This window comes from Caenorhabditis briggsae (assembly GCF_000004555.2).
Source record: "Caenorhabditis briggsae complete genome, chrI, whole genome shotgun sequence".
NCBI lineage: Eukaryota > Metazoa > Nematoda > Chromadorea > Rhabditida > Rhabditidae > Caenorhabditis > Caenorhabditis briggsae.
This window is the reverse complement of record NC_013489.2, coordinates 4,101,366-4,114,551: the sequence shown is the minus strand read 5'-3', so window position 1 is coordinate 4,114,551 and position 13,186 is coordinate 4,101,366. Positions and strand designations below refer to the sequence as shown.

Below are 13,186 nucleotides of genomic sequence, written 5' to 3'. Positions count from 1 at the left end.
TTCTACTGCCCTCTCTTTCTCTAACAGCTGTTCCGTTGCATCCATTTAATATTACTGCATTTATTAGAATTTTAAAGCTTGGCAATCTTTGAGATCGATAAGGACGAGATCTCCAAGAGAAGGAAGGATATTATCATTGGGATCAAATTCAGGCTTTAAAACGGTTGCTATGTACAATGACGTTGTCTGGATCCTTTGGTTGAAATGCTAAATACCACTGATATACATTTTTGATAAGCTTGAAAGGGTCTGATGGATGATAATATTGTTCCATTCGTATAGCTCTACACAGGTTGTCATCATATTCCCGGAATGTTATGTTTCTGCCATCGTTGAATAAGCTGAAAATGCTCCGTTCTGTATATAAACCAGATGCATTTTCTTACTAATTGAAAAGTAGTTGATACGCGTGCGTTTTATTGAACAGGGAACACTGTAGCGGATTGGAAACACTTCTCTGAAATTTTAGACATCAGTGTGGCTGAGAATAAAAATTGAAGAAGACGTACCACATTGTGCCAAATTTTATCGAAGAATTGATAAATATCGTTGAGCGGTCTGAAGTTGGTCATCTCTGAAAGGTTCTTAATGAAAATAAAATTTGGACTAATCCGTTACCTTTAGGATTAGAAACATCGATGATCTCATTTTTGAACCAAGACTGCTCGGTTACTGGATATGGATTGTTGTGTGTCCAATGGCGTGGCAATAAATCAGGAAGATGATGAGTAAACAGTAGTTTCAGAAACTTGTGATACTGGAAAAATGAAAATTAGTCTGACATAAAAATCTGCATTAGAATTACATCAGCATAAACCTCGACCGTAGAGTCAACCAGGGAAACGATGACTCCCATTTGAATCCGGGCAAGACGTGCTGCAAGAAAGATAAATGCCTTGTATATTATGTGTTACGAGCAATCTGCACTTACAGTAGCTCATAGAGACTGCAATTAGCCCATCACTAAGACATCGAATACTTGAAATGTTAGGTGTTTCTCTGAAAACCTGTATGCAACTTCTGGTGTCAAAATGTGAACCAACGTTAGAAATGGTTTGAAGCTATTGAAGTATTCGGGCATATTAGAACCGAGAAGCGTAGCAACGTCTTGTTGAATAGGACTGTTAAATGCTCGAATGTCAAACAAATCCCCAATGACTGATCTGGAAACCAATAGAATTCAGCTATCTATAACCATTTTTCGACTCACCCAGTTTGCACATCACGATTGAGAGACGGCATCCCTGGCATTGTACCAGTTCGATATTTCAATTGTAGTGGTTCTGAATCGAGTTGCGATAACCGAAAATGTTTCTGAGAGATCCATTCGTGATCAACGTCGGACAAGTGGTAAACTTGAATGAAATCGTTGTTACATGAGAAAACGACAAGGCGATCCCTCCCATGACAGTGGTATGGTGTGAACACCTTTTCGAAAGGAAGTTTTATCATTTTCTTGGTCTGAGAAAAAAAAACCGTTTGTTAGAGTTTTAACAACTGCAACTCACTTCAACATGAAAAGCGACAAAAACTACAGTAGCTTCTGGTTTTTCGTTTTTATCAACCGGGTCCGACTGATCCAATCCAGCTATAAAAGAACGCATTTCTCGAAACCGATCAGAAAATGGTTTTTGTCTAACAGTAGAAGCTCTTCTAGTGTCAGAGCCAGGTCTCGAGTAACCGAGGCAGTTGATATTGGGTCCGGAAGTTTTGAAATCTGCAGCATATTCTGGGAACTTTTGGAGTAGATGCACCACATGGCGTACTGATCTGGGATAGTTTTCCGAATTCCATTTTTCATAGTCGTCCATTGAATTCCAAGCCTCTTCTATTGCAGTTGACACAAAACTATCCGTTTTTGCCCTTTTTTGTTTCGTTCCTCCCTCTTGTGACGAATTAGGACTTCTGAGACGACGAACACTTTTTGAAGTGGAAGCAAATGTATCGTCCTCGTCCAAATACGCCTCTGATTCGTGATGAGCTGATGAAGTGACCGCATGAAACACGGACATAGTTCTACTACATTCTCGGTGAAACCGTTGTTCATCGATAGCGACTTGTGCTGCTGCTTTCACGGCTGAATAGTAGGGCATGGTCCGACTTGTCTCCCTGTGCTGGATGGCTTTTGGTGGATCTTCACATGTGAACTCATTTTCATAGTATCGACCACTTGATTCCTGATGGTGGTACTCTCTTACGTCATTAAGAGTAGTAAATTGATTCAAGAACATGAATCTGTCATGAAAGTTTTGAGTACGGCGGCTTATGGTCGACCTCCCATATTGTTCCTGTCCGGGTCTATAGAAATCACTTCCAACAATTTCATCAAACCATGCCACAGGATCTGGAACGTCGGCGGCGTTTTGATAACTTTCTGTGGTCATAATGTCATTGGCTACAACAAGAATTTCCTGTAAAAACATTTTCTTAAGATCTAAATTAATTGGTTGCTAAGTACCTCATCAGGTTCATCGTGCGCCTGTTCTTCTTCTCTGAACTGTTCAATTGTTAGCTGTATGATGAGAGTAGAAGAATCATCTGTCCACCAGCTACGAATAATCTTCTCGTTTTGATATCGATGCTCTCTAGTAATCGGTGCTAGCTCGAACTTCGTAAACCCTCCGAAGCAATTCTGAAATTTCGAAAAAAAAACTTATTGAGACCGGTAGCAGACAATTACCAATGGATCGGACTGATCTTTGGCACCTTTCATGTTTTCTATCCCAGTATATTTGAGAACTGATATTGCACTGTGAGCATGGCTGTGAAACGCTAGATATTTTCCATCGGGCGAGAATCCGAGACAGTCAGCATCACTATCGAATTGAGTATCAGAAATGGAAGGATCGCATTTATTAAAATCGATTAATTGAAGGTTTGTCAGTTGAGATGAAGAAGCGAACAGTTGAGAGTGGTGATGGAATGAGTTTTGGACGGATTTGTCTGAAACTGGTAGTGATGCATTGCTGAAAATGATAACCGTGAATACAAAATACATTTTTGATTTTCGCTGCCAATTTCTCGGTCCAGAAGATTTGAGACAATATGTTTTTGAAATTTGGGTAGAGGGCGAGTGACGTCCATTGTGTTGATATGTGTTGAGATAAATGAACTTCTGCGGATCGGAATGTATTGTTGCTCTGTAAAACATTTTACAATTTCTAAATTCTGAGTTGAATTTTAAAAAAAGATTGGAACTTTTCGGTCAAATTTGGAAATTTTAAAAATTTAAAATTCGCACCCAAATCCAACAGAGCGAGCTTACCTAGGTCTGTGCGAGACACTTTCAAAAATCTACCGGGATAACGTTGCAAAACGTCATCTCATCTCAATCATCCGATTACTGTCATTATGCATCAAACCATGAAGCAGAACCTATTCGTAGTAGCAATTTTATTTTTCGGATTCACTGCCGGCAATGATCAAACTGGGTCAAAAAGCGAATATGAAGCTGGAAATGCCTTATTCATTAATGTAAGTTTTCTGTTTTTCCTTTTTAGAAAAAGTAAAATCGTTGTCAGAAAAAGTACACAGATGCTCTGACACATTATCATAAAGCAATCGAACTAGATCCAGACAATTATCAAGCCATTTTTCGCCGTGCGACAACATACTTCGCGATCGGAAGAACAAAACCAGGTCTTTCGGACCTTGACACAGTTCTTGAGCAAAAACCAGACTTTGTGGGAGCCCGTCAACAAAGAATAAACGTTTTAATGAAAATGGGTCGGCTAGAAGATGCAGCTCTAGATTTGAAATACTTGGTACGTTCGATATTACATTTTGATATGAATAGATATCGAAAAATATAACAGGACGCTATTACACCTTCCAATGAAGACATACATTCGAAGTTGCAACTCATCGACCAGCATCAAGACGATCTCAATGCTTTGAAAAGTTTTGCAATTGGTGAAAACTGTGATGTAGTCGACGAAGTGACATCGAAACTACTCGAAGACCATCCTTGGGATTCATTTCTATACATATTACGGGGACAATGCCATATAGCCGAAAATCGTCTCAAACTCGCTATACACGATTTCAAACATGCCTCAAAGCTGTCTTCTGATAATACAGATCTACTTTATGATATGTCAGTTTTGGAGTATGAAGTTGGAAACGTGAGAGATGCGTTAAGGTATTATTTCCATGTATTCATCTGTCTGACCCATTTTTTCAGTTCTATCAGAGATTGTCTCAAGTTAAACCCAGATCAAAAAAAATGCTATTCCTCGTACAAGTCACTTCGAAAAATTGTCAAATTTTTGGACTCAATGAAAAACTCCATAGAAAACGAACAGTGGTCGTCTTGTCTGGAAACTGGAGCTAAACTTCTCCAATCAGATAATCAGGAGCTTGTCGTCAAAATTAATGTCTACCGGCTCACATGCCGTTGTAACCGAGAAGAAGGAAATGTAGGGACGGCAGTTCAGGAATGCAGCGAAGTACTAGAATTCGATGACTCTGACGTGGATACTTTGATTCAACGAGCAGAGACATATATGGCAGATGAGGAATATGATTTAGGTGAGATTGGGCAATTTTGAAATCGTAAGAAATGTTCACTAAAACAATAATTTATTCCAGCCATAGCCGACTATGAAAAAGCCATTGAATGGGATTCGTCTAGTGAGACTGCGAAATCAGGAAAAGAACAGGCCAAGCGAGCAAAAGAGCTTGTCGGAAAACGCGATTATTACAAGATTCTTGGCGTCAAGAGAAATGCCAACAAAAGAGAAATCACGAAAGCTTACAGGAAGATGGCTCAAAAATGGCACCCAGACAACTTCCAAAATGAACAGGAAAAGAAAAGAGCTGAGAAGAAATTCATAGATATCGCCGCCGCAAAAGAAGTTTTGAGTGACGAAGAGAAAAGACGCGCGTTCGACAATGGACAAGACCCTCTCGATTCGGAAAAAGGTCACCATGCCCATCGTGGCGGTGGCGGATTTAACGGTTTCCACGGATTCAACCCTTTTGGAAGGGGTAGTCAAGAATTTTTCTTCCATTTTTAAAATGTTCAAAACTTGTGTAGGTAATAATGTATTAGATATTATGGATCTCTTAGTTACAAATTGACTGGTTTAAATGTGTTTTTTGTCAATAAAATGTTTTATTTAAAAAAGGATCTACATGAATCACTTAGAAAAAAAATTCGATCTCGGTCTAAAAACACCTGACAACAAAGTTTTAGTTGATGCGGTTCCATTGGAAATGGTCGGTCTTGAATTGGCCTGGTTCCGGGTGATTGTCAAGGAATGGTGAATCGAGTTTGCCTTCGAGGAACAGCTTCCTGCGCTGAGCAGCAATCGCTTCAGCTCTCTGGAAGAAAATCAAGTTCCCTGAATTTGAAGTGTATATTTTCAACCTTCTTCTGTTTGTCGCCAGTGATGCACTCTTGATAGTCACGATGCTCGAGATCGCAATATTTCCGTCCCATTTTAGCTCCATAGGCTTCCATGCATCGATAGAATTGAGACTCGAAGAATCCACAGATACGTCCCTGCTGCGAGAGTGGCACCGAAAGCGTGTCGGACAAAGGAGCCTTCACAATCGGAGACAGAGTTTGAAAGTTCTCGGGAACACGGTTACCAGTTGCCATTCCTCTTCAATTATAACTTTTTTTTCATTCAAACATAAAATTGTTTTTGAGTTGGTACTACATCGACAAAATTCGCAGTGGTCCTATTTTTATTACACTGGATGTCAAAGAAGGCGTCTTCTTTTTCTTATTCGAGCCTCCTTTCCGCTTTCTTTTCGTTTCTTCAACGCTTTCTCAAAATCGATCAAACGTAGTAGGAGAGAGCGCGTTGCTCTAAGAAAAGGCGAGTCAACACCCACAACATTACTACACACACACACACACGATGGACGCCGTCTATAATCTAGTCGAATGTAAGTTATTCATAACAGCACGGCATACTCATTACGACATTTTCAGCTGTACACGTGTTTATACCGCTTGTCGCGCTTCTGGTTTTTCTCACTGTCGTTTATATCAACTCAAAAACGCCTGATGAACCAGGTAAATAATGAATAGATAAAAGAATCCAGATTGAAAACCGGAACGTAAAAAAATAGGAAACAAAAATATAAGAATATTTTTATCAGAAGCTGCATTCTCGTATAGCTTTAGATTATGATTGAGAATCTACAAGGTAATAACAACATAGAAAAATTGTTGCTCTAATCTAATATTTTTTTAAAAATGGGGTAGCAAATTTTTTTTGTTTCAGACACAGCTCTGAAAAAAGCGACGCAGAAAACTCACGGGAAGGAGCCGGACACAAAGAAATCGGATTGAAAAAAGGATGGGATCTATAGATCTATATTATACATGTTAGTTATAATTGATGAATATAGTGAATGAACGGTTCTCATAATGTTCTACCTTGATGAGAAAATAAATGGGTTAATTAACACAAGTTGGAGTAAGAGAAAAGAGTGATTAGATAGTCAATTAGACTAGAAAACTTTGGTTTTTGACAGAGACAGGGCAAAATGTATGACGTGAGATTCGAAAAGGCTACAAGAGATATACAAAAAAGGGATCTGGTGATTATGGGTTCAACTTGGGCAAGTTGAGAGTGCCTTTCACAAAATCCGCAAATTCTCCTTGATCGTCACTGTCGGCATATTGAGTGAAAAATACATCAGACGTGAGAGATTTCAGTGTTGCACGCTCACTTGGAAGCTTCCGGAGACATTTAGATACGAATCCAATGACTTCATCACTAAAACATTGAACTATTGGTTTGGTGGTTCTTCAGTAAATAACTACTTTTAAAACACAGAACTTACGTAAAAAAGCGTTTCGGAAGGGTTGGAGGTGGTCCGTTGACAATGTAGTCAAGCATCTCGAAAATCGCCATCGAAGCAGGATTGCTTGGTGCATGATATGTGGCTTCTTCGAGAGTATCAGCGAGCTCTATTTCATTTTCTGACACATTGAACATTGTAGCATACTCGGCTTGAGATGGAGCTGGAACAGGATATCGTCCTATCAGAAGCTCAACGAGGGACAAGCCAAACGACCAAATGTCCGATGAAATGGTGTAATGAGATCCTGTCAGTCGTTCCGGCTGAAAAATAGATTTCAGTGAAGAAAGAATATGACTACACATACTGCCATGTAGCTTCTGGTACCAACGAATGAGTTAGCCATAGAGTCGATCAGCATTCCTGACACACCAAAATCACACAGTTTGATCTCTCCGTTACTATTAACAAGCATGTTGGACGGCTTGACATCTAAAAAAAAGGAGATTGATTGATGAAGATGTGATGTTGAAACCTCTGTGCAAGATCTTGATTTCGTCTTTCAAGTATGTCAATCCTCTGACAACAGCCACCGAAATTCTTCCGACGAACTTTTCAGGAAGGCGGCCAACCTAAAAAAATTAACTACTATCAGAATTGCTCTCCGATTCTTTGAACACATATTTTTACACTTTGACATTTCTGGCGTCACAATTATCTAATGTAGAGGGCATGTATAGAACAAAAAGATGGATGTTCAGTGCGCAACGGGAGAAACTTCATGTCTGTATCGGAGACGCAGCGCAGAAGTGCGCGACTTGCCGTTTCGTTCCACCTGTGCGACCGCATATAAGCATCGAAGGAAGCTATACAAATGACTGTTTTCTGGGGAAGATGTCACTTTCTCTGTGGAAGCTATTCAATAAGTTGTATTCTACCTTCTCATACGAATTTGTCTTCCATCGTTTCATTGTCATTTTTAAAATTATTTTGAATGTATGTTTTCCAGATGGACGAGAAAAGCAAAGGATCGCTGAGAAGTGTGGCATTTGTCGCTGTTACTTTCTCAACAGTGGCAGTTACAGCTGTTTTAATTGCTTTCCCGTTGGTGTTCCATTACGTCCAGACTCTTCAAGCTTCCGTTCAAGGAGAGGTGGAATATTGCAAATCGCGCTCGCGTGATATGTGGAGAGAGATGGTTGAAGTTGCTCCAGAAGGACCAAATGACCCACTCGATGTCTTGCTCAGAGCTACCCGTCAAGCTGATGCTCAATGTTGCACTTGCCAGCAAGGACCACCAGGCCCAGATGGAGAACCAGGACAACCAGGAAAAGACGGAGAACCAGGATCTGGGCCAGGAGAGCCAGGACCACCAGGACCAGATGCTGAACTTCATGATAGGATTCTCCCAGTTCCACCACAATGCCCATGTACTGCTGCTCCAGGACTCGGTGGACCACCAGGACCACCAGGACAAGACGGAATTCCAGGAAACCCTGGAAGAAACGGAGAAGACGGAGCGCCAGGACCACAAGGACCAGCCGGGCCACCAGGACCACCAGGACAGCCAGGACAACCCGGACAACGAGGACCACCAGGAGAGCCCGGAGCACTTCTTCCAGGAGGAGATGCACCACCAGGACCCCCAGGACCACCAGGAAGACCAGGAGCTCCAGGACAACCAGGAAAAGCTGGATCGCCAGGACAAGATGGAAGCAACGGAGACGCTGGTGTTGCAGGAGAGCCAGGTAAAGAAATCGTGTACCGTTATTACTATAGTTCTATTATGCTTCAGGACAACGTGGACCACCAGGACCACCAGGACAAGCTGGTACTCCAGGAGCTCCAGGAGAAGCTGGATCTCCAGGATCATGCGAGCACTGTCCCCCAGCTCGCCTTGCTCCAGGATATTAAACCAAATGATGATGTCATGAATCATATTTGTACATTAAGAATAAAATATTTTCTAACTCACTTTTTTGAGAACTATGTCAAGTGAAAGTCCATCCATGTATTCCATGCATATCGATATGTCATTGTTATCCACAAAAGCGCCATAAAATCCGACGATGAAAGGACTGTTACACTTGTGAAGAACTGCTAATTCTTTGACAATCTGCTGGCGTACGGATGGTTTGATTTCCAGATGGACCAGTTTACGAGCCATTATGACTCCTGTCTTTTTATGAACGCACTGAAATTGAGCATTCACAAACTTGTCAATGATTGTTAACTCACTTTGTTGACAACGCCACCATTACCATGCCCCAGTTCGCCTTCAGTTTGCAACATATCTTCGCTTAACTCCTGGGAGGAACTAGTTTTTGCATTTCAGATTCTATGCAGTAATTACCTTTATTCCCTCCTTCGCTAAAAGAAACTCACTGAGACGCTGTGTCTGTGGTTCTGTAAGCCCAAGTTTTTTTAGTTGTTCTTCGAGTGGAACAGTGGCGGTTGCTTCTTCCTGGAAAAGATAATGAGGTTATTCATGACATTAAAAATATTTTTCAATATTTGGTTTAGCATTCATAAATATATAAAAATGTATTTTTTTGTTAAAAGAAAAGTTTTCCTTCAATAATAACCAGATAAGTGCTAATTGGCTAATCAACGGATGAAGATAATTCAGTTCTGTCTGGTTTCTGTGAAGACTATTTAAATTTTCAGAATTTGACAAAGAAGATAAAATATACTCACCGCGGCTGCCTCGCCACATTCGCTTTGTTCATTCACCGTTGGAGGTAGACTGAGTCCAAGCGGATTACGCCGTTTTCCACTCGACATTCTGAAATATGGAATATGAGATTTAGAAATAAATTTTCAGCACGATGTTAGATCGGAAAAGCGAAATATTTATACAAATGGAAATTATACAAGCCAAAAACAACCGTCGGTGCACCATACGGTGGATTTAAGTTTTCATCGAATCTCCATGGAAATGATATTCAGAAGACAGGTGAAAATGACGAGTAAACGGGTGTTAAATCGGCTTGAGCGCATTGACTGCTCTTCCGGGGGCTACCAGTTGCAGGAGAGAGAAAAAGCTCTCACATTGAATGTGGTCAAGCGAGAAAAAAGAGAGAAGAGTAGAAGGCAGAAAAAAAAGAGGAGGCGAGGAGACTAAATAATTAAAAATTTAATCGGACTCTCTAGTAAAAAGAAAATATAGTTGGCGATGAAAAGCATTGTCTATACAAAAAATAATGAAATAAAAGACAAATAGGGGGAAATTCGAGCAGATGCGAATACTTATAGAGTGGGAGGACAACGTCTACTTCGGCATCAAGAAAGCAACACTGTTTACGAGCCGACGCATTGATCTATTTAGGAATTTTGATACTTCTTGTTTAATGCGACACCTTTCTGAATATTAAAAGACGCGGACATGATTGATAATAACCCTTCGATGTTGTATAAGGGATATCGATTTTATCTGTTTATATTGAATTAACTTCAATGAATTTTGTGATTTCGATAAAATATGTTGCTAACATTACAGATTGATTGAATTATGAAAGTAAGTTTTGTTGCAGCGCCCAACTTGAAATATGAAGAGAGCCCGGGGCCAGAACAGCTTCAAGGAAAACAGGTCGGCGAATAAAGATATACTTTTCGTTTTGATTTCAGCTCCATAATATTTGAAGATATAATTAATGACTTTTGAGAAAACACCTAGTTTCAAAACACGAGAGATTAAATATAATGAAAAAAAAAATAGAAAAATGTAATCGCTAAACAACACGCGCTGCCGTAATGGCGGAGTGTCGTTGCGGACCTGAAAACTTTTTTTCAGTTTTGACGACATTCGAACGCTTTTCACAGTTCCCAATGTTAGTCCCGTTTTTCCTCGAATTTGAAAAAATTCATGTTTCTGATATTTTCATCGCCACATAAATTTACAATTCTATCCCAAGTTGGTGTCGCATGCGGTTTTCTAGATGTTTCCACACAAATCGATTTCTTTTTTTCCCAGCATCATGCATTCCAACTACTTGTTTTACAGATGACGAGCAAAGAAAATCCGATTAAGCATATGGTGATTGACACGGGCGCAATAATTGCGAACCGCGGTCTTCATGTGAGTTGTTTGAGTGTTTCGGATGAATACTGAGATGTAATTTACAGACATTAGCTGATCATTACTATGCACCCCCTCAAATTTTGGATGAATTGCGCTCTTCGGAGGCCCGCAGAGTTTGGGCAACTCTCCCGTTCGAAATAACTCTCAGAGAACCGACTCAAAATGCTTTGCGAGCTGTTATTGATGCTTCAAAGACCACCGGAGATTTCCAATCACTTTCGATGGTCGATATCAAAATGATTGCATTGACTTACGATCTTCACGGACAGTACGTTTCCGAAAAGAAAGTCTCAGAATATACAGAAGAAGAAAACAAAAAAATTATCGAAGATTTGAGCGAAAAAGTTAGAAAAGTTGAAATTGACGGAAGTACAGAAGCCGACAACAAGCAAGAAAAAGAAGAGGCAGAGTCTGTGGTTGAGGACCAAGAGGGCCTATCGGAGGGAGATCACAATTCAGAAACAAGCGATGAATCAGAAAGTGACGACGAGGGTTGGATTACCGAAGATAATATAGAAGAGACACTGAAGAAATTAGGAGCGTTTGAGATTGAAGAGAATATGATCGTTGGATGTCTGACTACCGATTTCGCTCTTCAAAACGTTCTTCTTGCAATGAATCTCAGTTTGGTCTCGTTGTCCGGATACCGAATTCGCAAGCTTAAATCTTTTGTTCTTCGATGCCGGACGTGCTTCACAACTACTAGCGTTATGACGAAGGAGTTTTGTCCATCGTGTGGTCACAAAACCTTGCACAAAGTGAGTCTAGTTTCCAATAAATTCTACGAATTGAACAACTTCGATAATAGTTGATAATCCGTTGATTTTAGTGCGCTGTATCTGTTGATGAGGATGGTAAGCAACAGTTGCATATCAACTGGAACCGTTTGGCAAACAGAAGAGGGCTTCGTTATACTCTCGCAAATCCAAAAGGCGGAAAACATGCAGTCAATGAACGCCTGTTTGAAGATCAGCCAATGCCACATATGCGGATGGCCAAAGTTCATCTGGACCCTCTTGCTGATGGACCATTTTCTATTCACGATGTCAACTCAAGGTGAAAACATTATGTTTCTGAAATATGATTGCACACGCCTTGTATTTTCGAATTAACAAAAAGACTGGCACCCGAGAACCTGGAATCTGGAAGCCGCATTTGAAATCTAGATGCGCCGTTTAAAAACGAGATACTGTTTCGAGTAGTAGATTATAGAGATATCTCATCTTCTGAATTTGTTTAACATTAAAAGTAAATATTTTTAGGTCGGCTATGCTCGGAGTTCGAACAATTAATAACCGATCCAAACAAAGTCGCAACCCGAATGAAGCAAAGCGTGGAGGGAGAAGGAAATAACTCATGAATATGTTTTTTTTCGTTGTTGTTTTAATCTTTACTTGTTACCTGTTCTGTTTCGGCTTGATTTTTTCGATTCAAAATACTACCATGTTTTCCTGGGCTTCTTTTATTTTTTTATGGGTTGAAATCCATGCTCAAATTATTTCAAAAAAGTCAAGAGATGTTATAGTATTTTTCCCCTCAAACAGAATGCCTCAATATTTTTGTCACCAATGTCATCGTTCATTTGATATTGATGCGTCAGCCGCAGTTGCTTGCACTAGATGCCATGGCGAGTTCGTTGAGCTTGTCAACAGACCAGCAAGTAAGTTTGTATCGGGAGCAAACTTGTAAAAATAATGGCTATTAGGTATTCATGATGGACGGATTTTACTGTGTTTAACTATAAACAAAATTTTTGGCAATTACTCTTTGACTACACCAGTCTTTGACTCCACATTCTCCTTGACTACAATATCTCTTTGACTAAATTTATCTCTTTGACTAAATTTATCTCTTTGACTACACTTGTCTCTTTGACTACACTTTTTTGTTTTATAGTACTTTTTGACTGAATTTATTGGAGTTTCCGATTTTTGTCTCATATTATAGGCTTAGGCTAAAACACCAGTTTTCCGGTAACCGTTTCAGCCTAAGCCTTTGATTTGTACAGAAAATAATACAATTTTGGAAATCTCAGCGAAAAAAGTGAGAATTTTGCTGATTTTCGCGAATTTCAGTATTTTTTTCGCTGTGATGTATTTTTGGAATTGTCAGTTTTTAATGGGGNAAACTANGTCAAAGAGTTTATCAGCGACCTTGTGCATAACAACTGCATCATCTCTAATTTATTTTCTCCTGTGACACTTGTCAAGATTCCAAAGCTATTCATTTTTAAGCGTATGTCGTTGAATGGGTAATAAAAATCAGAAACAATGTGGGTGTCAGTGAACAGATGAAGTTTTACCGAGACAAAATGACTGGGGACATTTAAAAACCTGGATGAAG

General features: G+C 39.8%; 8 protein-coding genes across 8 annotated transcripts in view; 5 read left to right on the top strand and 3 right to left on the bottom strand.

Moving 5' to 3' along the window:
- Nucleotides 1-148: 148 nt before the first annotated feature.
- CBG04186 lies at nucleotides 149-3,151 on the bottom strand (the record flags this gene model as incomplete). The annotated part of the gene is given in 11 exon segments (XM_045243607.1): nucleotides 149-341; nucleotides 387-457; nucleotides 510-574; nucleotides 619-757; nucleotides 806-895; nucleotides 915-978; nucleotides 1,008-1,163; nucleotides 1,211-1,461; nucleotides 1,509-2,411; nucleotides 2,459-2,632; nucleotides 2,681-3,151. The coding sequence occupies 11 exon segments, from the start codon at nucleotides 3,149-3,151 to the stop codon at nucleotides 149-151; spliced, it is 2,577 nt and encodes an 858-aa protein (XP_045092607.1).
- A 212-nt stretch (nucleotides 3,152-3,363) lies between these two features.
- On the top strand, nucleotides 3,364-5,018 carry Cbr-dnj-28 (the record flags this gene model as incomplete). The annotated part of the gene is made up of 5 exons (XM_002639510.1): nucleotides 3,364-3,474; nucleotides 3,522-3,764; nucleotides 3,816-4,141; nucleotides 4,184-4,530; nucleotides 4,591-5,018. The coding sequence occupies 5 exons, from the start codon at nucleotides 3,364-3,366 to the stop codon at nucleotides 5,016-5,018; spliced, it is 1,455 nt and encodes a 484-aa protein (XP_002639556.1).
- Nucleotides 5,019-5,193: 175 nt separating this feature from the next.
- Nucleotides 5,194-5,605, bottom strand: Cbr-nduf-5 (the record flags this gene model as incomplete). Its single annotated transcript, XM_002639511.1, has 2 exons — nucleotides 5,194-5,325; nucleotides 5,372-5,605. The coding sequence occupies 2 exons, from the start codon at nucleotides 5,603-5,605 to the stop codon at nucleotides 5,194-5,196; spliced, it is 366 nt and encodes a 121-aa protein (XP_002639557.1).
- Nucleotides 5,606-5,870: 265 nt separating this feature from the next.
- On the top strand, nucleotides 5,871-6,307 carry CBG04189 (the record flags this gene model as incomplete). The annotated part of the gene is made up of 3 exons (XM_002639512.1): nucleotides 5,871-5,898; nucleotides 5,945-6,028; nucleotides 6,240-6,307. 3 exons carry the CDS (start codon nucleotides 5,871-5,873, stop codon nucleotides 6,305-6,307), a joined length of 180 nt encoding a protein of 59 aa, XP_002639558.1.
- Nucleotides 6,308-6,562: 255 nt separating this feature from the next.
- Nucleotides 6,563-9,546, bottom strand: Cbr-mek-2 (the record flags this gene model as incomplete). Its single annotated transcript, XM_002639513.1, has 8 exons — nucleotides 6,563-6,737; nucleotides 6,805-7,085; nucleotides 7,130-7,254; nucleotides 7,298-7,394; nucleotides 8,738-8,956; nucleotides 9,001-9,069; nucleotides 9,116-9,226; nucleotides 9,460-9,546. 8 exons carry the CDS (start codon nucleotides 9,544-9,546, stop codon nucleotides 6,563-6,565), a joined length of 1,164 nt encoding a protein of 387 aa, XP_002639559.1.
- Nucleotides 7,772-8,676, top strand: Cbr-col-48 (the record flags this gene model as incomplete). Its single annotated transcript, XM_002639514.1, has 2 exons — nucleotides 7,772-8,510; nucleotides 8,558-8,676. The coding sequence occupies 2 exons, from the start codon at nucleotides 7,772-7,774 to the stop codon at nucleotides 8,674-8,676; spliced, it is 858 nt and encodes a 285-aa protein (XP_002639560.1).
- A 1,219-nt stretch (nucleotides 9,547-10,765) lies between the features above and the next one.
- On the top strand, nucleotides 10,766-12,196 carry CBG04192 (the record flags this gene model as incomplete). The annotated part of the gene is made up of 4 exons (XM_002639515.1): nucleotides 10,766-10,840; nucleotides 10,888-11,601; nucleotides 11,673-11,899; nucleotides 12,106-12,196. 4 exons carry the CDS (start codon nucleotides 10,766-10,768, stop codon nucleotides 12,194-12,196), a joined length of 1,107 nt encoding a protein of 368 aa, XP_002639561.1.
- A 192-nt stretch (nucleotides 12,197-12,388) lies between these two features.
- Nucleotides 12,389-13,186, top strand: part of CBG04193 — a gene marked incomplete at both ends in the record, with an annotated part of 1,839 nt that continues 1,041 nt past the window's right edge. The window contains one exon of the mRNA XM_045243571.1: nucleotides 12,389-12,503. Within this exon, the coding sequence (XP_045092608.1) occupies nucleotides 12,389-12,503 (115 nt within the window). The remainder of the gene's footprint in view (nucleotides 12,504-13,186) is intronic.